The 27,879-nt window shown below is 40.6% G+C and overlaps 1 protein-coding gene across 1 annotated transcript; it reads right to left on the bottom strand.

The window, feature by feature from the left end:
• Window positions 1-1,031: 1,031 nt before the first annotated feature.
• On the bottom strand, window positions 1,032-17,312 carry LOC308076745 (myosin heavy chain, fast skeletal muscle-like). Its single transcript, XM_080417196.1, has 41 exons — window positions 17,290-17,312; window positions 16,414-16,455; window positions 16,064-16,282; window positions 15,839-15,982; window positions 15,466-15,622; window positions 15,346-15,373; window positions 15,148-15,256; window positions 14,949-15,041; window positions 14,796-14,859; window positions 14,547-14,645; window positions 14,360-14,463; window positions 13,782-13,920; window positions 13,295-13,413; window positions 12,687-12,836; window positions 12,421-12,591; window positions 11,972-12,275; window positions 11,763-11,827; window positions 11,265-11,352; window positions 10,259-10,376; window positions 10,009-10,132; window positions 9,779-9,915; window positions 8,594-8,849; window positions 7,892-8,134; window positions 7,519-7,695; window positions 7,293-7,438; window positions 7,056-7,146; window positions 6,578-6,967; window positions 6,246-6,372; window positions 5,958-6,076; window positions 5,276-5,472; window positions 4,823-5,006; window positions 4,475-4,640; window positions 4,202-4,326; window positions 3,750-4,058; window positions 3,431-3,634; window positions 3,220-3,345; window positions 2,384-2,554; window positions 2,197-2,301; window positions 1,997-2,092; window positions 1,283-1,411; window positions 1,032-1,183 (listed from the first exon to the last, which is right to left on the bottom strand). Exons 3-41 carry the CDS (start codon window positions 16,268-16,270, stop codon window positions 1,163-1,165), a joined length of 5,802 nt encoding a protein of 1,933 aa, XP_080273322.1. The 5' UTR covers window positions 16,271-16,282; window positions 16,414-16,455; window positions 17,290-17,312; the 3' UTR covers window positions 1,032-1,162.
• Between the last annotated feature and the right edge of the window lie 10,567 nt (window positions 17,313-27,879).

The raw sequence follows: 27,879 nt of genomic DNA, 5'->3' as shown, positions 1-27,879 counted from the left end.
TTGGATGGCTGGACAGAGGGATCACATCCACGGAAAGCCTCGCTAGTGGCCACGACCTTGGCTGGACAACCTGGAAGTCACTTAATAGACTGCGTGTGGATCAGGGGAGGTGCAAAACACTGACTAAAGCCTGGAACTACACAGCACAAGACACGTGCAGCTATGGATCAGAGCAGACAACCACCCCCCCGGTGCAGCCCAGAAGACCTGTCAGAACCTACCCCATCAGCTGTGGCCTGTGCCCGATACCGGCAGAACGACATCTAAAATTTCTACGGACTCGAAGAAGACAAGAAGTGTGTGTGTGTGTGCATGTGTGTGTGTATGTGTGTGTGGTTTGAGAAAGGAATTGACATATGTGGAGATTCTCTCTATTAGAGACCCTATTGATGAAACAATGGGTCCGCCTGGAGGCGATTCCAGGCGTTTGTGTATTTTTGGCAACGTTTATATGACTGGGGTGACAGGGTATTCGACTTTTAATGTATTTGAGTATCAATGGAACCAAATGGACTCTCAGGGGTCCAACGGAACCAAATGGACTACATTTCTAGAGGTTTTTCTTATTTAGTGTGTGTGTGTGTGTGTGTGTGTGTGTGTGTGTGTGTGTGTGTGTGTGTGTGCGCGTGCATGCGTGCGTGTGTACATGCGTGCGTGTGTGCGTGTGCGCGTGCATGCGTGCGTGTGTACATGCGTGCGTGTGTGCGTGTGTGCGTGCGTGCGTGCGTGCGTGCGTGCGTGCGTGCGTGCGTGCGTGCGTGCGTGCGTGCGTGCGTGCGTGCGTGCGTGCGTGCGTGCGTGCGTGCGTGCGTGCGTGAGTGTGAAGTGAATGTATTTGTGTATATCGCCACCCTCTGTTTAGGTACACTATACTTAGCTTTACAATGTGTTTACATAATGGTATAGTGGACATGTGAGTTGGACCCAGAATTAAAACCTCACAATAAAAATGATATAGACAAGACAAAGTAATGACTACAAGAAACAACAACATCATTTTGTTGCCACCTTTATTGAATACAATGGGATCATATTTTATAACTTTTTGAATACAATTGGTCATATTTTATGACTTTTTGAATACAATTGGTCACATTTTATGACTTTTTAAATACATTGGGCCATATTCTATGACTTTGTATGGTGACTTGAATTGGAGAGCTTATTCAGCAGCTTCTTTTCCCTGTAACAATAGGAACATCATTTTAGATATTCAACATGAATCTTTAGTTAATCTTAGTTAAAGATAATGAACCTTCAGTCCATATTGAACATGTATTACCTTGGAGTCACGACTTTTAGCTCTCATCTTGTTGACCTGGCCTTCAGCGATGTCAGCGCGCTCTTCAGCCTCCTCCAGCTCATGCTGAACCTTTCTGCACTTGGACAGGTGAGTGTTGGCTGCTTCCTCCTACAATATGATAGAGATGGTTCACAGCCTCAATATTTGAAAAGAGCATCTTACAATTATAGTCCAAACAAGACAATTTCAGGAATGTGTGGTTGTGAATAATACAGTGGCCCATGCAGCATGTTCATGAGTACCTTGGGCCCACAAGACAGTTTTCTGAAAAACTTGTGTTTCCATGTCAGTGGTTCTCAAACATTTTCATGTCAAGGACCTCCAAAATTATATGCATTTAGCCGCCAACCCCATCTAAAAAAAATCCAGGGACCGCTCCAGAAGCAAAGATTTGAATTTTAAAAAATTGCTTTGAAAAATATATATATATTCAAAGATTCGCAAAAATGTTCAAATTTAGAAAAAATAGCAGATCTACAATCTCATAGCGCAGCACGAAGTGACGCGCTATGAGCTTGTATATCTGCTAATTTTGAATATCCAAAGTATAAAATATGGTTAAAGTGGTCCAAATGATTGTAACACAGATGCTTTCCCAGTTTGAATGAGTGAATCCTTAGTTAAACTATGACAACAACACTATGCCCATGGAAACCACGACTAAACATGCATCACTATGTATATTTGTCTTACCGCTTCCTCAGCCTGCCTCTTGTAGCCCTTCACCTTCATCTGCAGCTTGTCTACCAGATCCTGAAGCCTGCCAAGATTCTTCTTGTCCTCTTCAGCCTGAAGTGATAGTGAATTTATTACTTAATTAGTTGTATGTTCATGCAATCTGTTCATTTTGCCAATGGCATGATGGTCATTAAAGTGAACATGATATACAGTACCTGGTATGTCAGCTCCTTCACTCTCCTCTCGTACTTGCGGACACCTTTAATAGCATCTGTTCCACCTCTCTGTGCAGAGTCGACCTCTCCCTCCAGTTCACGCACCTTCATAATGGAATTATACATTAAGAATGATGTCTTCTTATTTCATTGACTATGACCCTTGTTGAAGTGAACTACATCTTACCCTCGACTCCAGTTTCTGGAGCTGCTTCTTGCCTCCCTTCATAGCCAGGTTCTCCGCCTCGTCCAGACGGTGCTGCAGGTCCTTGACTGAGACCTCCAGGTTCTTCTTCATCCTCTCCAGGTGAGAACTGGTGTCCTGTTCCTTCTTCAGCTCCTCTGCCATCATAGCAGCCTGGAAAGTCAATTTTGTATTAAGATAAAATATAAGTTTCCTGCAAGGAAAATATATCTTGGTATCCATGCCGCTGCTACACACAATTGTCAAGAAAATCACAATAGATTATACTTAACCACACTATAAGTGTGCTTAAATTCACATGTTGACTGTGAGACAATAGCTCATAAGAATAATAAATACAAATCAGATAATAGTGTCATAAGACCAGAAGGAATCTAACCAGGTAGTACAGTAGGTAATACAATCACAATATCTTAGTACCACTAATTGTTAATGGAGGATGGAATGATTCTTGTACCAGTTCAGTCTGCACTGTAGCATTCTGTCTCCCCGAGCACATATTTTTTATATAAAGACTGAAATTAGAGATTATTGTTTCCCAATGATCTTCATGGCTGTTTGAATAAGACATGCAAGTTTAGGATTTAGTGTGAGCCTTCTAAAATATATTCTCTGTTATAGCCTACAGAGCAAAGGTTTTCAACATGCGCATGGCATGAGCGAGCGAGCTGTATTGTATTATATTTTTATATTAAGCATGCCATAAGGATGTCTAATTGTCCTGGTATATTGTTTTGTATATATGTTTATATTAAGCAAGCCATAAGGATATCTAACTGTCCTGGTATATTGGACAAGGGGCGGACATCCTAACTTACATCAGTGATGGCTTTCTTGGCCTTCTCCTCAGCATTCCTTGCTTCTGAAACACTGTCATCCACTTCACCTTGGACCTGGATCAGGTCACTCTCAAGTTTCTTCTTGGTGCCCGCAAGGCTTGTGTTCTAAAATAAAGATTCAGTTTAGCAATGTAAGTATGCATGACTTGTATGTTAAATATTTGATGTTGACAGTTTTCTATTGACTTACCTGAGAGTGCAACAGGCCAGCACGTTCAGTAGCATCCACCAGTTCTTGTTCAGCCACTTTGCGGCCTCTCTCTGTCTGTTCCAGAGCCACTCTCAGCTCCTCAATCTCCGCGACCATGAGGCCGTTCCTACGCTCCACCATGGCAGCTTGCTCCTTCAGATCTTCTGCGGCTCTGAGAGCATCATCAAGGTGCAGTTGGGCATCCTAAAATAAATCACATTTGAGGTGGTCATGTTAAGAGAAACATCAGAATGTGACCACTCATTGTTCAGAGCAGCTCCACTGTTTGGATATGTGTCTAACTACTATGTTTTTGCACCTTAAGCATGCCCTGGACGTTCCTCAGCTGCTTCTGGGCTTCAGCAGCCTGGCGGTTGGAGTGACTCAGCTGAACCTCCATCTCGTTCAGGTCTCCCTCCATCTTCTTCTTGATCCTCAGGGCATCGTTCCTGCTCCTGACCTCAGAGTCCAGATTGCTCTGCATGGAATCAATCACCCTCTGGCTGTTCCTCTTGATCTGCTCCATCTCTTCATCCTTCTCTGCCAGCTTCCTGTCCACCTCACCCTTGATCTGGTTTAGCTCCAGCTGGACACGAAGAATCTTGGACTCCTCGTGCTCCAGAGTACCCTAAAATATAATACAGGATCAAAAAGTTGTAGGACCTTTTAATGTATTGATCATATACTGCTACACTGTTTGAATATAAAACGTATTGAAAGAAATACAAGATATAGACAATTCCATTCTTCATCTAGAACCTAAAGGTTTACCTCGGCTTCCTCCAGGGCTGTCTGGATCTCTGACTTCTCTGTCTCCGTCTGTTTCTTGGACTTCTCCAGCTCATGGATGCTTTTTCCAGTCTCACCGATCTGTTCAGTCAGGTCTGAGATCTCCTCTGCAGTTGATTGAAAACAGTCAATGAAGAACTTTTCAATCAGCAATTGCATTTGAATGAAGTTGGTGTAGCCTAATCCACTTATTGATCTTGAACATTTTATGCATTTCTTACTGTTAATAAAATAAATGTGTAGAGAAAAACTCACGTTGCAGGTTCTTGTTCTCACGCTTCATGGTCTCCAGATGGTCCAGAGACTCCTCATAGGAATTTTTCATCTTAAACATCTCAGTGCTGAGAGAACGAGCCTCTTTCTGAGCTCCTTCCAGCTCTGCCTGTCCCTCCTCATATTTCTGCTTCCATTCTGCAAGGACCTGCACACCGTTTGTAATGAAATGTGTAATTTACCTCCACCTTAAGGACCTGCACACCGTTTGTAATGACATGTGTCATTTACCCCACTTTAACGACCTGCACACCGTTTGTAATGACATGTGTCATTTACCTCCACTTTAAGGAGGATTATTTAGTTTCAAAATGATGAATGCTAAAGCACCTTATCAAAGTTCCTCTGTTTCTTGTCAAGGTTGGCAGCCAAACCGTTGGCCCTCTCCACATCAATCATGAGGTCTTCCACTTCACCCTGGAGTCTCTGTTTGGTTTTCTCCAGAGAGGCGCACTTGGAATTCACAGCCTCGATTTGCTCCTCAGCTTCCTGAAGACGTTGGGCGAGCTTCTTCCTGTTGGTCGGTTTTGAATGGAATCAAATTATATTGTGGGCAGTATGTAACATGTAAAATACAAAATGTGACAGCATCACAATCATTTTAACCACTGAATCTATTTATACGTTGGCTATTAAGAAATAGCAGATATACAGTACAAGCTCACAGAGCGTGAATTCCTGCTATTTTTGACAATTAAAATCTTGAAAGTGAATAATATTCTCTGCTGAGGGGTCCCTGGCACAAGACATTGACAGATGGGGTGTAAAACATTGACCACTTACTTAGCTTCCTCCAGCTCCTCAGTGCGTTGGACAGCATCAGTCTCATACTTGCTTCTCCACTGACACACCTCAGCGTTGGCCTTGGACATTCCACGCTGCAGTTCAGCCTTGGCCTCCTGTTCCTCCTCAAACTGCTCCCTCAGAAGGTCACAGTCATGGCGAGCTGACTGCACACCATGAGCAAGGGCATTCTTTGCCTGCCAAAAGAAAACAATGCCAAAATAATGTCAGCTGGTTAAAATTACAAAAAGATACAAATTAGGCCTTTTTGTAAAAAAAATAAAAAATAAAATAAAGGCTATTCCTTACAATTTAGGCATTTAGCCTAAATTCACTCTTTAGACACTCTTAATCTAGAGCTATTTAATACATCAAATGCATAGAAACGGTAATCTAGGATCATAGGTAAACCAAGAATCTATCATCGGTATATTATAAAAATAATGTAATAATCTGTACATTGAAACTATACAAACTATTACTATAGGATGCCAGATCAACAAATGAACTTGGCATCTGTTTACATAACATACAATCTAAATTACATTTTAACCTTTGCATAAGCCTGCAAGGTCATCAAGGCTATAGAGGGCAAGTGCTACGGTCTAAGGTGGAGTCTGAAGAGGTGAGTCTTCAGATTACGGCGGAAGATTGGAGTGAGTCTGCAGTTCTAACTCCTTACCTTAACCTCCTCTTCAACATGTCTCTTCAACTCCTCAATCTGCTGGGTGAAGGCCTGCTTGCCTCTGGTGAGCTGAGAGACGAGAGCTTCTTTTTCTTCAAGTTGACGAGCAAACTCACCTGGTTAGAAATTTGAATATTTGTTTCAATTATTGAAATAAATATTTGTTGAATACATATTCCTTAAATTCCTTGGATAATTGCTAATAAAAGCATTATCTCTAATTAGGGAATTTGCTCAAGTACGACAAACCACATAGGTAAAGTACACTTTACGGTGGACATTTACCGTTTTCTGTCAACAGTCTTGCTCTCTGAGCTGAAACATCATTTATCTGGCGAACATTCTCATCACTCTTGGCCTTGATTTCACCAAGTTGGTCCTCAAGGGTGCGGCTCATCTTCTCAAGATTTCCCTGTTAATTAACATTGGGACATATTCAATCACTGAAGTAAACCTGTTTCCCTGTCTACCTGTTTGATCATTGTTTGTGAATTGTCATGTCGGTTCATTGTTTGTTACATGCAATGGAGAAGTCCATATGGGCTGGGCTTCCTTGGAAGCATTACACTTTACAATTTACAAGTTTTTGGTTAATTGAACCAAGTATTTTGTATTACCTTTGCCTTTGCCACAGCTTCCATGTTGCTGGACAGGTCGTCGATCTCCATCTTGTATTCACTTTTCTCCTTCTCAAGTTTCTGCTTGACTCTCTGGAGGTTGTCGATCTGTTCACCCAGTTCAGCCACACTATCGGCCTGTTTCTTACGGAGGCCAGAGGCGGTGGCCTCATGCTGCAGGGTGGACTCTTCGAGGTCACGACGCAGCTTCTGGAACTCAGCCTCACGCTTCTTGTTCATCTCGATCTGAGAGGCGGTGGCTCCACCAGCCTCCTCCAGCCTCTCACTGATCTCTTCAAGTTCCCTGGAGAGGTCAGCTCTCTGCTTCTCAACCTTGGCACGAGCAGCGCGCTCCGCCTCGATCTCTTCTTCCAGTTCTTCAATACGAGCCTTTAAAATTTATGATTTTAGGTTAACATGTTAAAATTTAATACACATACTTATTATTAATGACTTTACAGAAAGGAAAAATAAATACCTGGAGTTCTTTGATCTTCTTCTGCAGCTGGGCCCCCAAAGATTGTTCATCCTCAATCTTACTCAGAAGTTGGCTTGTTTCAAATTCCTTCCTGTGGAATACAGAACATCATATTTTAGTGTCATTCTGCAGGTATAGTTTTTCTCCTTGGCAATTCATATTGTTTATTCATTATTATTATTATTATTATTATTAGGCAAATTATGAATTAATTATCCATATTGTGGTCCACGTTACTTCTTTATCTTCTCATCAGACTGTTGCTTGTCATTCTCCAGATCCATGATGGATTCCTGGGTCAGTTTCAGATCACCCTCAAGCTTTCTCTTGGCTCTCTCCAGGTCCATGCGGAGCTTCTTCTCTTGCTCCAGAGAACCCTCCAACTGCACATAATAATATTATTGTTCTTATTATTCATTAACAACAATAAACATACAGTGTATGTTCACTTCTATGAACTCACATCGTCGACTTGCTGTTCCAGCTTGGTCTTGGCCTTGGTCAGAGTGTTGACTTTGTCTTCCTCTGCCTGCAGGTCATCCAGGGTCTGCTGATGTGCCTCTTGGAGGGCTTTCTTCTCCTTGGTCAGCTTAGCAAGTCCTTCATCCTGAGAGGCCATCTCTTCAGTCAGGTTCTTCACCTAAATGATAATAATAATAATAAGTCCTTCATCCATAGAGGCCATCTCCTCAGTCAGGTTCTTAACCAAATGAACCCAACATGATCAAGTAGGCCGTTAATTTGCGGAAAAAAAAAACACAACAAGTTAAAATATGGAGATAGGAGGTTTCTGCCAACAGCAACGACTACTAACTTGATAAAAAACGATCACGAACCTTGTTTTCAGTGGCGTGTTTCTCCTTCTCCACTTTGGCCAAGGTGAGCTCCAGGTCATCAATGTCCTTCTTGAGCTCAGAGCATTCGTCTTCCAGCTTCCTCTTCTTGGCAGTCAGTTCAGCATTGATCTCCTCCTCGTCCTCCAGTCTCTCTGTCGTCTCTTTGACCTTTGCCTCCAACTGGATCTTACTTTTAATAAGACCCTCACATCTCTCCTCAGCATCATTCAATGCTTCATCTCCCTGGTTGTCAATGAAAAAGATAAGTGAGGGAACTTGCATTTGTTCTGTGTCAGATATATGAGATTTGTTTTGCAGCTGCTTCCTGGGGGGGGGGTACATTAACTGACTGAACAAGCTGGTGAAAAAGGCAGGCTCTGTCATTGTTTGAGCCTGGACGGTACGGAGGCGTTGGCAGAGGTGAGGACAAGGAAGAAGCTGGAGGCCATCAACCTCCTCCAAAAGGATATACTATAGTAGTGCGTGGTTGAGAAGCAGTGGCATATGCAGATTCAACCGCCCCCACAGAAGGTCAGGCCTTTGTGCTGGTAGCCATCTAGCTATACAATGATGCCAACAGCCGTTCGACCACCAGACATTCTCTGCCATGGTCTACATTCTACATTAGATAAAAGATTTGAGATAGGATGATAAACAATATGAAATATTATCAACATTTCCTGTACAAGTGTAGTTACTTACTGATGACGCTGCCTGTGCAAGGTTATTTTTCTCCTGCACCACAGCCACCAACTTCTCTTCCAGTTTCTTTTTCGTGGCCAGGGCCGAGGCCAGGTCGACCTTCATCTTTTCGTAGTTCTCCTTCATGTTCATCAGCTCCTTCTCAGTCTCAGCGCTCTGCAGAAGAGGCTTGATCTTGAAGTACAGCGCCATCCATGGCCAGTTTTTCACATTGCAGAATGAGCGCACGTTGAACTGGATGGAGTAAATGGCCTCTCTGTGGAAAAACGGTTGAACTGTGTCATGATTGTGGACAATGATGGAAGAAGTATATATATATATGTGTTACTTAAGTAAAAGTATCAATACTGCAATGTAGAAATACTCTGTTACAAGTAAAAGAGTAAAAGTATAAAAATGCTGGCATCAAAATATACTTAAAGTACCAAAAGTAAAAGTACTAATTTTGCAGAATGTCCCATTTCAGGGTTTTAAAATGTATATAAAATCATCTGAAAATAGCAGATCTACAAGCTCACAATTTGCAAAGTGACTCGTTACGTGGAGGTCGTCTATTTTCATATAGCCAAAGTATAGGGCTGAAGTGGTTAATTAGTTAACTAGTAACTAGAGTTTAAAACAATTGTAGTGGAGTAAAAAGTACAATATTTGCCTCTGAGATGTAGTGGAGAAGAAGTAAAAGTACTGAACATTGGAAATACTCCAGAAAAGTAATAAAATATCTCAACATTGTACTTAAGTAGGCTACAATACTTGAGTACATGTACTTAGTTACACCAGTGATTGTGGAACCCTGCTGAGCCGCAGATGGAGGGTTTCCATGACAGTACGACTGCAGGCTGTTATTATACAGCTGCTACAGTATAATGCTATAAAATTATAGTTGTTACTATTGGTGTCGTTATTATTGCTGTTGGTATTATTGTCGTTGTTCTCTACTCTCCCGACAAGGTAAAGGCCAGATGGCCGCACACCCTAGAGCCTGGTTCTGCTCCAGGTTCCTTCCCCCGTTTCAGGGGAGTTTTTCCTTGCCACCGTCACCAATTATATTATAGTGATTTGACACTATAATTTGTTTCTATTGAAAGGTATTGGAAAAATTGTACTTTACACTTAATTATAATACATTATTATTATTATTATTACAAATGATACTAAATTGAATAAATGATGTTTTCAAAGTACCTCCTAGCCATCATCTTCACAAACTCCCGTCTCATGACGTAAGCTCGCGCGAGAGCCTGAGTCATGGTTACCAGAACAAACAGCTTTTCATCTCGCATCTCCTCAAGGACGCCCAGCAGACCAGCTTTGAAGAACACCTACAATACAATGTTACAATGTAACTGAGCAACTGTACAATCATCTTTTAGTCCTTTGTCGATAACGTTAAACAAGATTTGCAGTGTGATTACCTTGGTGTGTCCAAACTTGTACTCATCTTGAGGTACGTCAATGGACCCGAGCAGCTTCTCTGAAGCTTTCTTGTTGTCCATGAACGCGCCATCGGGACATGCGCTGGCATTCAGTACTTTGTACCTGTTATGTAAAAGATCATGGTCATCTTGCACCGACGTTCAGTACTTTGTACCTGTTTTGTAAAAGGTGGGTAATTTTGCGTTAATAGGTTTGGAACTAAAAGCTGCAGGAAAAAGGAATGAATACCTCTGCTTGAAGTCAGCATAGGGGATTCTGCTGGGGAAGCCCTTTCTACAAATCCTGATGCCCTCCAGCACACCGTTACACCTCAGCTGATGGATGACCAGGAAGTTCTCCATCAGGCCTGTAAAGATGTTGCTCCATTATTATTATTATTAGGACAGAATAGTTACACACTGGCCACAGTTGCATTAAATGACCACCTCACAATCATTGTTATCATGGCCATATATATATATATATATATATATATATATATATATATATATATATATATATATATATATATATATATATATATATATATATATATATATATATATATATATATATATATATATATATATATATGCTGTACGGGCAGAAACCAGCTAACTCCAAAATTTTAATTTTTCAGGAAATGAAAAGACAAAACAAAAAGTGGAGTAAAGGCCTTTGCAGACAGGGTGCGATTAGTCAATCAGTTTTTACCGCATGTGAAAAGACGCACGAATCGAACTGGGTTCGATTGGAGAAAAAAAACGCATTATCGCATCGCATCGCCGCACGGTAAATTCGGAGCCGGTGTGCATGAGGTCATTGAGAACCATGTGTTCATTTAAAAATGATATTGTCCGTTTTTTCCGTGCGAATAATCGCACCCTGTCTGCAAAGGCCTTTAGGAGGTTTTGTTCATCATTGATAAGAACAGCTGAATGGACCTCCAAGCTCACAATGAGGTTGGAGGTCAAAAGGCGGTGGAGCCTGGAGTCAGCGGAACCAGCTAACCCCACCCACCTTTGGTGGAGTTAGCTGGTTTAGCAGAAAGTTTAAGGATCCAATGGAGTTAGCTGGTTTTGTCGGAAGCGCTTTTTAATACTTTTCATTGGTTCAATATTTTTTTAATCAACACACAGACGTAAAGGGTGTTTAATAGCACTGATTTATGAAAAAAAATTAAAAGCTAAAGAATTTAGTTAGCTGGTTTCTGTCCGAAAGCAACGAAATGTCTATTTCTTCTTTTTCTGTTTACCTGGAGTCTTGGACTCGTTGGGAATGAGGCAACGCACAAAGTGAGGATGAGTGCTCCTCAAGTTGGTCATCAGCAACCCCAAGTTCGCCTATTGAGACATAAAAGAGCCAAGTAGGGTTATTATTAGTAAAAAGTTCTCCTATTGAGACATAAAAGAGCCAAGTAGGCTTATTATTAGTAAAAAGTTCTCCTATTGAGACATAAAAGAGTGAAAAAAGTGTTATTGTACTTTTTCCTCCTCTACAATTATTTGAACACTTTAGATACTAGTTACTTTACAGATTTAGATTGTTCTAAAACATACATTAACCACTTAAGCCCTATTTTAAACTTCAGCCATTCAAAGCTGCTCTACAAGCTTACAACTTGTGATAAAGAAATTGTTTAATTCCAACATGAAAAGACGTGCCTATTTCTTACATGGATATAATGTTGATAATAATAATGCTTCATTTTTACAGGAATATAATGTTGATAATAATTAATAAATATTCTTACCCTGAAAGCACTAGACACAGTCTGCATGGAACCACCCTTCTTCTTGCCTCCCTTTGCTCCAGCCACTGAGGAGAACCGGGCAGAACAGGTTTTGGTGACAGGTTTCGGTGACAGAGGTTTGGGGAATTATAGGAGGTTATGATATTAATAAACATACATTCAGGCTCAGGTGGGGGATAGAACACCTTATATTGTATTAATAAACATACCTTCAGGCTCAGGTGCGGGATACAACACGGGAAGCAGTTTAACTGTTGACTTCTGGTACAGCTGCACCACAGAGTCGTTCAACGGGTCTTTGTTCTTCTCTAGCCAGCCTGTGATGCTGTAGTCCACAGTTCCAGCGTAGTGGACCAGGGAGAAGTGGGCCTCACCCTTGCCTTTGGCAGGTTTCGGCTTCTCAAAGGCCTTGTTCTTCCCAAGATGCGTGCCATGCAACTTGTCGTTGAAAGTTTTGTCTGAAGCCTTTGGGAACATGCACTCCTCTTCAAGGATGGAGAAGATGCCCAAGGGCTTTGTAAAGGAGACAAAAGAAACACATCACCAAAAACTAAAACTTGGTGCCAATGAAAAAAATTATGTCATGTCCATTAAAGCACAAAATAATTGTATACCTTCTCAATGAGCTCAATTCAGACGGCCAAGTCCATGTACCTACCTTCTCAATGAGCTCAATGCAGACAGCCAAGTCCATGCCGAAGTCAATGAGATCCCAGGGGATTCCCTCTTTCTTGTATTCCTCTTGTTCAAGAACAAACATGGTGTGGTTGAAAAACTGTTGCAGTTTCTCATTGGTGAAGTTGATGCACAGCTGCTCCAGGGTGTTGAACTGTGAGTGGAAATATCATTAGCCCAATCTCTTGTAATTGTGTAATTCTGACAAAAATAATTAGTCTCCCACTTAAAAAAAAAGTCCATGCTTACATCAAAGATTTCAAAACCAGCGATGTCCAGCACACCAATGTAGTAGTTTCTCTGCTGCTTGGTGTCCAGCATCTCGTTGATCCTAATGACCATCCAAAAGAACAGCTTCTCATAGATGGACTTGGCCAAGGCACCAACTGAGTTCATTACCTAAAGGAAATAGGAATATTATTAGTAGGGGTGTGAATTACACAATTTAGAATGTAGGCATTTAGCAGACACTCTTAACACATTGACACAGAGTGATTACAGTAAGCAAGGAAAACACGAGGTAATACTGTACATCAAATTCATAGCAATAGTAATATAGGGTCATAGGTAAACCAAGAACCTATCATCAGTCTAAACAGCACAATCTCATAACATCAATAATCTCTACATTGAAACCATACACACTATAGGATGCCAGGTCTACAATTGAACCTGGCATCTGTCTACATAACATGCTTTCTAAATTGCATTTTAGCCTTTGCATAAGCCTGCAAGGTCATCAAGGGCAAGTGCTACGGCCAGTGCTAAGGGCTAAGGTGAAGTCTTCAGATTACGGCGGAAGATTGGGAGTGAGTCTGCAGTTCTAACTGCAATGGGGAGTTTGCTAACTGACTCACCTGTGGCACAGTCTGTCCCTTAGTGACATACTCGTTTCCCACTTTCACTCTGGGGTAGCAGTATGCCTTAAGCATCTCTGCTGAGTTCAGACCCAACAGGTAGCAAATCTTGTCAGCCTCTGAAATGTTCATACAATTTGCAATTTACAATTTAGGCATTTAGCAGACGCTCTTAATCCAGAGAGCGACTTACAGTAAGAATACAGTAAGGTGATACGTTAAATGCATAGAGATAGTATAGGATCATAGGTAAACCAAATAACCATCAGTCTCAACTGCATAATATCAAAAAATGAAATCATGAAATACTGAAAATATATTTAGCTTAGTTCATTTAGAATATAAGTAAATACAATACTTGTGACAAAGTAAGCATTATTTTAATTCCTTAGTTGAAGATGCAGCTCACCCTCTGTGCCATCATGATGAATAATAATAATAAAAAAACAAATACAAATAAAATGATATAAATAAAGATGCAGCTCACCCTCCGTGCCATCAGGCTCAGCCTGCTCCTCACGCTGCTTCTGTTTGAACTTCAAGACCCCATGATGCATCACTGCACCGGTGAACTTGTAGATGTACTGTTTCTGCTCAGCGTCGAAGCCCAGGATGTCAATAGCATCCTGATGTCAATAAGCAGAGATGTATTCAAAATATTGAGATTAACCATTAGATTAACACACATCCTTTAAAACTGTGTACAACTCAACAGTAAACAAAACAACATACAGTATAAGTGTATGCAGGGTATCTGCACATTTCTAAAGTGTAAATTTAAGGACTTTCAAGACCTTGTAACACCTATAAAATGAATAAATAAAACAAATAAGACCATTACTGTGTCAAAAGTCATCAACAAACTACAAATTGTCAAACATTGGCCAAATTGTCAAATATTACCTAAGAAAGAGGCAAACAATTTGAAAATATGTAGATCGGCTATTTTCACAATATTTATCTGTGGAACCGAGTCAAACTAAGTGTAATGCCTCAACTGCTACAATCCCAAGTGCTTGTCAGGGTGTGTGTGTGTGTGTGGGGGGGGTAATAATGTTCACTGACATCAGTAGCGTCCAGCTCCTCTTTGTCATTAATGCTGGCCACAGTGATCTGACCCATGCTGATCAACGGGAAGTCGTAGGGGTTGTTGGTGATCAAGCACATTGCTGAAAAGGGATAAAAAAAAGGGTGACTTGTGTTTTAATTCATTCATTTATGTTCTCACTGCATCATCAGTAATTCCACTTACGAATAATCTCAGGTTTGTGGTCGGTCATCATCTGGAAAAAGATGTGGTAACCTCTCTCTGCAGGAAGCTGGTAGGTCACTCTGGACTTCTCCAGCAGATCTATATGGGTTGTACATAACTCATAATGATAATGATGATAATGATAATAGTGATGATAATAATCATAATCTATATGGGTTGTTCATAACTCAAAATGTAATCCTCAAATTAACGCATATATAATTTATAATCTGTGAACTTCATACTTACATGTCTCAATATCAGCACTGGACAGTTTGCCCGTTGTGTTGAAATGGATTCTGATGAATTTACCCTGTTTGATATATAGCACAATTTGTTGCATCCCTCTACATTGTGGAATTATTGCAAGTTTTCTCATAAAAGGTCATTATTTACACTTACAAAGCGAGAGGAGTTGTCATTCCTCACAGTCTTGGCATTACCATAGGCCTCCAGCAAAGGATTGGCTGCAATAATCTGATCCTCCAGTGACCCCTAGAATGTTTTAGACATCGCCCAATTTAAAATTGGTCATAATTCTTTCAAATTGAATTGCTATATTGCATATAAATGCTTTATGTTCAAAAACATGTACATATACCTTGATTTTACCACTATCGGCCGCCTTTTCTCCACTTGCAGAACTAGCTGTTGCAAAGTACTGGATGACACGCTTGGTGTTCACAGTCTTTCCAGCACCGGATTCTCCACTGGTTATAAATGCATACATTCAGATAAATGCAGTTAGGGAATTTGTGTAAATGTTCCTTTTTTAATGCCTAGTAAATGGGAAACTTACGTGATCAGGACAGACTGGTTCTCTTTATCTGTAAAATGTAAAGCAAACTTTTAGTCGTGGATACAGCACAAAACCATTATAGTACCATATATTTTTGACATTGTCCTGACTAGTGCGTACCCATCAGCATGAACTGATAAGCGTTGTCAGAGACAGAGAAGATGTGGGGTGGAGCCTCAATACGCTTCTTGCCTCTGTAGGCATTTACAACCTCCTGGTCGTACACTGGGAGCCACTTGTAGGGGTTCACAGTTGCACAAAACAAGCCTGAGTAGGTCTGAAGGGGAGAAGAGAGAGAACATTAACATCATACAACATAGCACTGAGCATGATGCCACATGTCACTAGAGCTGGGATTACAGTCACAAGTTGCAAGTGGTAAGTTGAATTTGTTATTCTATGGTTTTCACTTGATGTGAAATAGTGTAGTCTGTGTTTCTCTGCTATCGACAGGTGCAATGCTGTTCTGTTCTCAGCATGTAGAAAACCTTACATAGATCATCCATGCTGCATAACGCTCTTTGAGGTTATACAGAACGGTGGCTTCAGTGAGGTGGGTCATCATGGCCATGTCCTCAATTTTGTCATACTTGGGAGGGTTCATAGGGGTGACATCAGCCTCCTTCACAGTTCTTTCCTAAAAAAAAAAAGCACAACTTCAGAATGTATTGTGATTTTTACTGTGCCACTATTTGATTTGAAATACACCTATACCTACCATCTTATCCAAGAGCGTTTCCACGGTGACTTTGTCACCGTCCGTCTTTATGATTTTACACTTGAGGTACAGCTCCTTAACATCGGCCACATATGCTGCAGTTTTGGCATCAAAGGGCGCACTTTGAGACTCCATTCTCTCTTTCTCTGGCTTACGGAGGTAAATGGCGGCCTTGCCATACTGCTCCATCTCTGCGTCCGTACTCATGGTGGCGGCTTTCTGTAGACGGACAAATAGATCGCGTTGATGCCTTTGCTGACTTGAGATCTGAGCAGATAACTGTAGGACTATGTAGGACTATTCTTATGGTTATAGCTTAGTGTAGGTTTAATAGAAAAAGTATCACTCACTTTTACCCTCTACCAGTAGCAGTGAAACTTTGTGTGCAACCCCTGAGTGTGGGGAAAAAAACACATCATTTTGAGGACATTAACATGAGTTGAATGATTTAATACACTACTATTTTTAATCATGAATTAAATTTGATTATATGAATCCTAATGTTCATTCTTGCCACACTCTCTTTTTTTATTTCTGTTCCACATCTAAAAAGATCCATTTCAATATTATTTACATACATTGAAATAAAATTTTACTTGCCAATTCAGTTATTTTGTTTGGTTGTTTGTTTTTTGCTTTATTTATTTTATTTTTCTCATTACATGTTTCTTGTTTTTTGTATTTGCACTGAAGCAATGCTAGATGTTTTTGTATTGTATGAATTAAGGTTACATTCAGAGTTGGGTAGACTAGCCATACTGTACTCAAGTAAAAATATTGTTACTTTAAAATAATAACTCTAGTAGATGTACAATGTGAATTATTGTTTAAATAATCACAACATTATTGAAATGTCTAAAAAGAAATGAATAAACAAAAGCTTATTCCAATCTGGCCTAACCCATATCACTATAAATAAAACAATACACAATCAATCATTTAAATATGTACAACATAAAATAAATGATTCTGTCCACTCATTCTTATGTGTGTGTAACTTCGGATCATGTGTGTAACTATGTGGCACTATGCAAAGAGTAGAGTCATGATCAAAATGAATAGCTAACATGTCTAATACATTTATATGACTATGAATAGCTATCACTTGTATAACATTTATATGACGATGAATAGCTAACATATCTAAAACATTGATATAACTAAGTATGAATAGCTAACATTAACAAATTAATAGGACTATGAAGGACGGATGAAGTCTCACTCACCACCAAATGGAACTCTGAACTCCTCTGCAATGAGCTCTGGGTGGGTCCATCTCAGCCTGCTTTATATGAAGTGTTTAGTGCAGGCTCTGCAGAAAGTAAAAGTAGGAGTTGTCTTTAAAAGGTCCGGTAGACATTGCAGTAATATCTAGCCATTACATTTAGCCATTAACATTTTACATTTCAAATCTATTAATAAAATTGTAAAATTATACTTCAAACATCCACATGATACTTGGTGGTGCTGCTTCTTGGCAATGTGGTTTATGTCCATGGCACTGGCTATGGTATAAAAATAATCTTTAATTGGCAGGGTGGTGGGGTAGTGCTACTGGGTTTATTCATTTGGCCATTACAGCATATCTTGTCAGAAAAATTTGGAACATAATAATGTTAGTGAATATTCAGTGAGGAAAGTAAATAAGTACGTTCACTCAAATACTGTACTTGAGTATAATTTTGAAGAAGTTGTCATTTTACTTGAGTATGTCCATTGTATGCTACTTCATACTTCCACTCCACTCCATTTCAGGAGGAAACGTCACTCAATTTGGCAGCTTTAGTTTTGATGTTTTTGTTGTCAGGGTCACAGTTCAGATGTCTATGACAGTGGTTCTCAAACTTTTCAGGCCGCGACCCCCCAAAATAATCATATTTGGACTGGCCCCCCACCCTGACAAGCACTTTGGAGTTGAGGCATTAAATCTTGTTTGATCTGGTCCCACAGATTAAAAAAATAGTAAAAATAGTAGACAAGCTATTTTCACAATGTTTGCCTCAATCTTTCTTATATTATTTGAGAATATGGCCAATGTTTGACCAGTTTGTATAGTATAGTTTGTTGATTACTTTTGATGCAGGAATGGTCTTTTTCTTCTTTTTTTTAGGTAGGCCTATTAAAAATGTCATAAAAGTTTTTTAAGACAATTTAAGGTCTTAAAAGTCCTTACATTGTCACTTCACTGTCATCTGGGTCTCGACCCACAGTTTGAGAAACACTGGTCTATGAGTTTTTAACAGCTCTAACAAATATCCTGGCTTCACTGGAGCACTGGTACTTAAATCCTTGACCTTAAAAAAAGTGTCTCGCCTAACGTTATATCCATTCCCTGTACTCATCGTGTTTCATTTCAGCATTACATTTCACCATAAATGCATTCATTAACAGACTATGTCATTTATAATTGCACACACAGCCTCTCTCACACAGCTGACTGAACTGTCCTTTTATAGGGCTGTTTTTAAGGCATGGACTCTTTTCAAATGGACAATGGAGGAGCCTGTTGCATCGCTTCACTGGTTTTCAGAAGAACCACTTGTTGGGGGGTTAGGCTGGACGTTCAGGACAGTACAACACCTCACTCACACTCTAAGAAATGCACACGCAGTAGCTGACCTGCTGGGGCTGAGGTCAGTCCGCTGTGTGGAGTACATCTTGGGGCGATGGGCTGAGAGACTGTCTAAGGATGTTGTTCTTTTGAGGATCTACAGTGAGGGGGAGGAAACCCCTGATGAGGAAGACCCTTTCCCGGAGTTAGAACATTATCCTGTTCTGAAGAGCTGTTCAGGACCTTTGCTAAATGGGAAACAGGTTCAAAGTGTTGATTTGTATACTGAAAATGGTAAGGGATTGTACCTGTGCTGTGTTAAAGCTCCTAACACAGAGAAGCTAAATGGGAAAGACGACACAGTGTGGAGAAGGTATTTTGACATAACTCATGATGAAAACAAGCCAGTTTTGTATAAACTCCCCTCAAAGAAAGACTGGCCTGAAAAGAATTGCAGTGGAGGATTCTCCATGGGGCGGTGGCTGTTAATGCCACTGTGTCAAAATTGGAATGTGGCAAGATTGATGCCTTATTTGGTGTGTTAGAGAGTTTGTAGAGAAAGGTCTAAAGTTGTTTTTATATTTGGAGCTGATTACAGGAAACAATGTGACTAAGTGGCAATTGCTGAATTTCCTTTTAGGTGAAGCAAAAATGGCAATATATTTTACAAGAAAAAACAAGATAGAAAGGGAAGTGGTGCAGGATCTAGTCAGTGTGTTCATCTCATTGGTAAGGGCAAGAGTATGGATAGACTTTAGATTTTACAAAGAGATGAAAAGTCTGGATATTTTTCTGCAACAGTGGTGTTATAAGGATGTAATCTGTTCAGTTGAGTATGATTTTTTTTGTTTTTATTTTCATGTGTAATACAATGTGTAAATAATGTTTTTTTTATTGTAAAGTAAAACTCTCTCTCTCTCTCAATTCCAAATTTGTCTTCTCATTTCTTTGTGTCATTACTTCCAATATCACTTATTTATCCTGTATCCTGTATGAGTAATCCTGTTTTGGATAAAATTGGTATTCTGACCTGAAAATGCATTTTCTGTTTATTAAGGATCTGGAGAGACACTCTAGTCTATATCAATGATTACTTTCAGAATGTAAAACTATTGCTTTAAATAGCAATAGCTATTTAAAGTACTGGGAAGACATCCCATATTAAACATCTAGTATATTCAGATTTTACATATCGTTATTTCAACAAAACAAAACAAAACTATCACTTACCCTACCTTTAAACAACACAAGGTATTAGTAGTTGGCTGTATGGCATTATCAAAAAGACACTGACCTATTTGTTTCATTGATTAAGTCATATTTGAAAGATTCATAACACTTGGTAAGCGATTGGGTTAAGAGAGACATGTTCTGGTCAAGAATCAAACTGGTGACCTTTTGATCCAGAGCTCCCCTATGCCGGTTACGTAAGGTGTCATGTTTAGACATATATCTAAAGCTAACAGTGTCAAAACAAGGTAGGTATTGATGCCACACACACACACACACACACACATTACCATAAACTATGAGGCAGGTTTTCCTGTGGATGAATCGTTCAGGGAAGGCATTAAATATAGATAACAGCTTTGGTCACATTCCTGACCACTATGGTACTACTCTGCAGTCCTGTGTCTTTAAACTCTACTTTCCCCTGAAAGGGAGGGTTGATGAAGGTGCCATAATGTTTGCTATAGGTGGCAACACAACAGCGTGAATTAAGGAATGACCCTGGCTGCATGCAGATCAATGGTCCATTGTGTGACCTGCTAAGTACTGTAGGTGAAGCCAATGCCATAGAAATGACATTACATTTTCATTGCGTCAAAAGTGATCAACAAAAAATACCATAAAAATGGTCAAACATTGGCCAAATGGTCAAATATTACCTAAGAAAGAGGCAAAACTTTTACATGCTACAAGCTCACAAGCCTTGTATTGCGAGGCATTTTGAGCTTGTAGAGCAGCTATTTTCACAATATCTATCTGTGGAACCGAGTCAAAGAAAATGGAACTCCTACTATACAATTCCAAGTGCTTGTCAGGGTGGGGGGTCCCCAGTTCACATATTATTTTGGGGGGTCACGGCCTGAAAAGGTTGAGAACCACTGAACTAACTAGATTACAGGAGTCTACAAGATAAATGCATATGACAACAAGTTTCCACATTATGCAAGTAAATAGAATAAAATGTTATATATTGTGGGTTAATAAATAGGCCTACATATTAAAGAGGTTATTTCAATCGGCGATCGCTGGTGTGTGTGTGTGCACATGTGCGTGACATACTGTAGCGCTCCAGTAGTTAAAAGATCTACAGTTAGTACACTACTACTGTGAACGGGTGCATAGTGTTATACAAAGCACTAATGATGCAGGTGTGTATGTGCATGCAAAACTGGTGAACCACAAAAACAAGATGGTCATTTTAAATGTATCCTCCAACCTGCCACAGGAGGGCATCAACTTTTAGTCTATTAGTTACCTAGTCTGTTTTTTAATATTAGAGTGGATCTTTGAACACTATACATACAGTATATAGAACAAGCAACCCAAAAAAAAAGCTAGTCTAACCCTGCTGGAGATCTTTTTGTTTACAGCTGCCTTTTGAGTTGTTTCCCCCCCTTTCCTTGAAATAACTATAGTGAAAGTTACCAGTGCCAATATACACTGTACATTGTATATTGATAGATTGTTTCAACCTTTTTATGCTGGACACAACAACAGACATTTTTCTCTAAAGACTTAAATGGTGCTATGCTGCCCCCTAGCGGTAGAAGGACTAATGCATGGCTGGCTGACAGTGGTTTCGGCATGTTGTAAATGTTATGATGGCACCAAGCCCCCAGAGTTGCTGAGAAACATTGAAGCTGCCACCCCAGTGGCCAAAGCTGGAACTGCAGGCGGGGAGAAATACATGCACGTGCAAAACATACTGAGAGATATTTATATTTATACATATAAATATGTAGACATATTATACATACATACATATGCATTTACATATAAATATGCATCTCGAGTGTATTTCATAAATATCTCGCGTTCAATCCTTGACACACGGGCTGCCGTAGAACGCAAAAAAGGACACTAGTGCGCATGCTCATAACTCTACGGGTGGTCAAAATCCATAGAGTTAAAAATAATAGAGAGGGCACCGGATATCGCCTCCCATCCACTTGCATTGAGTTGCTCACCCAGCGCATGGGCCCATAGAGTTAAAAATAATAGAGAGGGCACCAGAAATCTCCTCCCATCCACTTGCATTGAGTTGCTCACCCAGCGCATGGGCTCAATTGAACCCTTCTTCCGGGTTGGAAATTTGGTGGGCGCGGCCTATTTGGGGCTCCGAACGCGTCACTTCTGTGACGCGTGTTGCGTCACAGAAGCGCGCAGCCCCGTGCGCAAGCTCGTGCGCATGCTCGTGAGTCGAGCCCATTGGTCGAAACCGTTTTCGCGTTCATGTGTTGAGGCCCCAGGCCTGCACGCGCCTGCACTACCATGAATGGCCACCATGTCCATTTGGCTTCAATGAAACCACTGGGTTCTGGAGTTGCTGAGAAACATTGAAGCTGCCACCCCAGTGGCCAAAGCTGGAACTGCAGGCGGGGAGAAATACATGCTCGCGCAAAACATACTGAGAGATATTTCTATTTATACATATAAATATGTAAACATATTATACATACATATGCATTTACATATAAATATGCATCTCGAGTGTATTTAATAAATATCTCGCGTTCAATCCTTGACACACAGGCTGCCGTAGAACGCAAAAAGGACACTAGTGCGCATGCTCATAACTCTATGGGGGTACAAAATCAAACCAATAATTCTACTTCCGGCAGGTTTCCGGGTGCTTCAAAACGCCACTGAGCACATTCATTGAAATGATAGCTGGGGGCGGGGCAATCCGCCCTCTAGTTATATTATACCTCTATGCTTGCATGGGCCTAATTGAACCCTTCTTCCGGGTTGGAAACGTATGGGAAAATGTGATGGGCGCGGCCTATTTGGGGCTTCAGTGACGTCACTGGAGCCCCATGGGCTCGTTCACATACATTGGCCACACCTGCAATACCTCAAATGGCCAGCATGTCCATTTGGCTTCAATGAAACCACTGGGTTCTGGGGGCTTGTCAAAATCATATATCTATGGTCAAAATCGAACCAATAATTCTACTTCCGGCAGGTTTCCGGGTGCTTCAAAACGCCACTGAGCACATTCATTGAAATGATAGCTGGGGGCGGGGCAATCCGCCCTCTAGTTATATTATACCTGGCACTAATCTCTCAAGAACAGATTCTGCTCAGATAGTACAAACAGCAGAGGGCGCTGTTTTTCCTTCTCATTTGGTTCTGGGTTCCCAGATTGTGATGGCACTGACTGGCTAACTATAATGACTTAAATTAATCCTGAATATCCTATAGCGTCAATATTTATAATCAACTTTAGAGAAAAACAAGCCCAAAGTCGCTTATAAAAAGCGGACATGGCAACGCTGCCCATTGATGGCAAACTCGCACCGGAAGTTCGATTAAATACCTGGCAGTGAATGAGAGCCAGCTTGACCAGCTTATGAACAAACACTATTTCGGAACGATTGCGACCTTTGTCATACAATCGGTTCAGGAATATAAAAGAAGACATGTCACAGGTAGTTTTGTGATCACTGGTTTTTCGACATCATTTTATTGAGGCATCTAAACGGGGGCAGGTATCGTTTCAGGCTATGTAGTATCGCGATATTTGGTTGTCAGACTGGCAATGTTGGACAGTCTCGCGATATTTTGGCATGTTCCCCGAGGAGCACCCCATAATATAACTGAGCACAGCTGCACCCAGATCACTCTAGCAATAGAATTCAATAATAAAACCCTAATAATTAAGTGTGTAAAACGCAGAAGCCTAGTGTCGTGATTTAATTCAGGCTGCACCAATCTAATTAAAGTAATAAGATAGGCAAACAGCTACTGTTTTAATGTTGGAAATTCGTGTACAAGAGTCAGGTAGTTAATTATTGTAGTTCAATATTATGGACAGGAGGTGGCGGTGTCGTACACACTACGCCTTGGAATAAGTTTGGTGACTAATGCAAATTGCATTGATTCCCAAGCCACTGAACTGGAGTTGAATACTTAATTAACTATTTAATAATGTCATTCCATGAGATGGATGCAATTATGTTATTTCTGTTTTAAATAATATTACCTCTTAAAACTTCCAAGAAAACATGTTTTCCCACCTCAGGAATAAAAGCCTTTCATTGTCAATTCTGACAGGAGACATCTAATCTGCCCAACATCAAAATTGCTGTATATTAGCTTAGCCTACACTATTGGTAGCATACAAACATTTGACAGTTTCTATAAATATATAGCAGCATGAAACATTGTAGAAAATGTATAGGCAGTCTTTGTGACTCCTACCATGGAAATCTCCCACAGCCGCTATAATGTTATGATGCTTTAACACTATAGGGAATGAAGAAGAGTTCTATCCACATATGCATTATGTCATGCTTTGTAAACGTCAAGTCCACCACTTTCCAAGTCCATCACAGTAGATTTTCCACAAGGCTGAGTTTATTTCTTATGGATAACATGCTTTTTCATACTCCTCCCAAACAATTTCTCCAATTGAATCTTTCATGTAGCCATCTTTCACATTTCAAAACCTACATAAATTGCCCCTGAAATCTCCTACCGAAATGTGAAATGCTAGGGGGCGAGGTCGGCGTGTGGAGCGTTGTCCCGAGGTGTGCTAGGGAATGTTCACCTTTCATGCCTTGGCTGATCTGAGTGAGCAGGAGGGGTTGTAGGGTTGGATCAGGATTTGAAGGTAGAGGGTGCCATATTTCCTTGTAGGCCAACATCAGTGTTTTGTCATCTGTGTGGGCAGCAGCTGGGAGCAGGTTGGTTGAAGACTGGCTGGTTGAAGACCGGACGTGCTGCTGCATTCTGGATAATTTGGAGGGGCTTATGTGATGCATGCCGGGAGGTCAGTAAGGAGGGAGTTGCAGTAGTCAAGTTTTGAGATGACTGAGGAGATGACTGAGGAATGGAAACTGATGGACCCGACTATTCTGGTGATCCACCTGGAGTTTAAAAAAAAATAAAAATGGATTACTGGATTGTCTTACTGCAACCTAAATAAAATCAGCTAGAATGCACTCTCTCGGTTCAATCCACAGTAACAAAAATATGAAGAAATCCATCTGAAAAAAAAAAGAAATTGAGTATCACCCCTTTCTTCCTGTCCAGCTTAGCGTAGAGTCCTGACACATCACTGGTACTGACATGGGCTGTATTCAGCAGCTGGAGGGGACAAACACACAACATCACATTAAGGTGGTGGAGTGGAGGACTGGGGTGATGTGACTAATTTAGTTCAGCTTCCTCACATGGCAGGATGCATCATTTACAGCAGAATAATTACTACAGTGAGTGATTTCTAATAAATCTACTTTTAAAGTGATTGATTGCACACCCGCTCCTGTACGGTCTGATGAGAGAAAAGTGTTGCTCCTGGTAAAGTCAGACTGGGATTATCTTTCTCGTTGCTGCTGTGTCAAGGCGCATAGTCAGAAACATAACTGCACGCTTTAACTTTTTTGTCTCAATGCTTATAGCAACACAACATGTCGCAGTAGTAAAGAAAATTGCCCTACACAAAAATAAATGTGTGTAGGGCAGGCTATACGTGAACAAACCATCACATGGAGGATGGTACGTTTTCCAGCATGCCTTTTCTACATGCTTGAAAATGTAATGAGATCACAAAACCATGAGATGGTTTAATGGCCAGCTCCTTGTAGTTTTTAGACTGAGCCAAGCAATAGACCTGTTAAACCTATACATTTATACCTTTCAATCCGGAACAGCATCTGTGTCACATTCGTTATATATATACACACACACACACACACACACACACACACACAGTATATAGCAACATAATCACTATTTTTTCAAATCAGAAAACGTTAGTTAGAAGGCGTTTTAGAAGGCCCCAGGACAGGTCTAAATTGGTTAAACCATTGTCTGTCTAACTATAAACCAAGTAAAAAAGGTGAAATTAACCATTCTATAATCCAAGGGTTCCCAAACTTTCCAGGCCGCGACCCCCCAAAATAATCATATTTGAACAGGGGACCCCCACCTTGAAGCACTAGGAATTGTAGGCAGTTAGTTTGACTCTGTTCCGCAGATAAATAGTGAAAATAGCAAATCGGCTATTTTCACAATGTTTGCCTCTTTCTTACATAATATTTGACAATTTGGTATTAAAAAAAGGTCTTAAAAGTCCCTAAATTATCACTTTAGAAATGCAAATGCACAGTTTAGGAACCACTGCTATAATCGATGGTCGTCATCAAGGGACAACTCCATGTTTGTAGAAAGAAATGAGCTGTAAAAGGCCTGCTGTTCCATTCCAAGACCAAGCGTTTTAGGCCCAGAGGACAGAGAGAGAATTGCTGTAGTGTTCATAACATACTGCAACTCCTACTAATCTTAAGGATAATTTTACACTGGTTGACTGCCCCTGTCTCCTCTGCGACCCTGTCAGTTAAATCTACGGTATTAAAAGCGACGGGCGGCTGCACCACTCCTCACCTGGTCAGCGGTGCTGTAGGCTACAGCTTCTCCTGGGTGGAGGTCAGCTCAGAGCAGACACTGCTTTCTTTTTTGTCTCCTTTAGCCTGCAGTGTGAACAGAAAACCAGGACATTTACTCACTCAGTTTACAATGCAAGTCCTAATGTCCCTCCCACCACCAGTGGTGGAAAAAGTACTCATAAGTTACTTGAGTAAAAGTACAAAAGTATTGGCATAAAAATGTACTTAAAGTATTAAAAGTAAAAAGTACTCAGAATGCAATTATGTTTAAGTTTTCAAAAAGGTATAAAAATCTTTAGAAAATAGCCGATCATGTGAGCTTGTATTAAGCGTTTTATTAAGTGTGGTTAATGTATGTTTTGTAATAATAATCTAAATCTACAAAGTAACCAAAGGTTTCAAATAATAGTGGAGTAAAAAGTACAATATTTGCTTCTGAGATGTAGTGGAGTAGAAGTAAAAGTACTGAAAATTGGAAATATTCCAGTAAAGTAAAATACTTCAAAATTGTAGTACAGTAGAGTAAATGTACTTAGTTACTTTACACCACCCCTCTGATTTAATTATTTTATCTACTTCCTGTTAAGGTGTGCAGAAACTAAACCATGACAATTCAAGCAAAGACTCTGTCTTAGGGGTTCCCTAAGCCAGTGGTTCTCAAATTGTGGTCCGGGGACCCCCAGGGATCCTTGAAGGAGTTCCGGGGGGGTCCCCAGCTAAATTAGTTAATATAGCATCACAAACATTGGCCATTTGAAAATAACCGATCTACAAGCTCTCTGCCCGATCAGATTTTTCAAACATAAATCTTGTATGGGGGTCCTTGGCACAATAGATTTTCAGATGGGGGTCTGTTGCCAAATATATCAATTTGGGGGTCCTTGAAATGAATGTTATAAGTTGTTATGCATAGTTATAAATATTTATAACGTGTGTTATGAAGCAGAGCAGAGCTCTGTTCTGAACACATCCTAAACAATACTAAGGAATATTGGCATAATGAGTCATGCAACAGTTTATATAATAGTTCTTACATACCAGGCTCCATCTCTGATGGTTTCTTTTGGGTCCAAGAGATTCCATTTCATGCCCAAACCTTCCCAGGAGGGGCGTCTACCTTGCACAGGTGTTGTCGCTCGTGGCTGGTATCTCCTGCCTGGAATGCTTTGGTTTCTGTAACATGTTTGTTTTAGCTATGGATTGTCCTTAGTCTGATCCCTTACCCTTTGAGCTGCCCGGCATGGTGGCACCTGCCAGGAGCTTAGCTCTCTGGGTCACTGGGATAACGCAAGCTCCTCCACCAACGTCAAGGTGTCAATCCATGAGAGGAGATCCCAATTTAGTCATCGTCAATTCCCAATTGTCCCCAAGTGTCCTTAAGTCCCTGTTGCTGGCGCCACAACCACCTCCACAGCTGGAGAGAGGTATAAGCTACTGTGTGCATCCTCCCATACACACTTGCCAGTAACTTCTGCCGTGCAGCAAAAAGGACGGTCACTTGATCCATAGCCAGATTAAGTTCCCACCCGTAAACACGGCCAATTGTGTTTGATGGAGCGCCAGGCCAAGGTGGAGGCACCGCCGTTACTGCTGGGTGTTGAACCCAGCTTTCTGCTGCGGTGGTGGGGGAGTGCGTTTACCTC

Source organism: Gymnoscopelus braueri (assembly GCF_963280865.1).
Source record: "Gymnoscopelus braueri genome assembly, chromosome: 2".
In the NCBI taxonomy this organism is placed as follows: Eukaryota; Metazoa; Chordata; class Actinopteri; order Myctophiformes; family Myctophidae; genus Gymnoscopelus; species Gymnoscopelus braueri.
Note: the sequence above shows the minus strand (reverse complement) of the source record. Positions and strands in the feature narration are given on the sequence as shown.

What these genes read in the sequence shown, in the direction of transcription:
- LOC308076745 (XM_080417196.1), bottom strand. Translation starts at nt 16,270, where the DNA reads ATGAGTACGGACGCAGAGATGGAGCAGTATGGCAAGGCCGCCATTTAC. An exon ending in ATGCAGCATGGATGATCTAT is followed by an intron (nt 15,623 to 15,838) that starts GTAAGGTTTTCT and finishes TCTCCCCTTCAG; the next exon opens with ACCTACTCAGGCTTGTTTTG. An exon ending in ACAAGTTTGGACACACCAAG is followed by an intron (nt 9,916 to 10,008) that starts GTAATCACACTG and finishes ATTGTATTGTAG; the next exon opens with GTGTTCTTCAAAGCTGGTCT.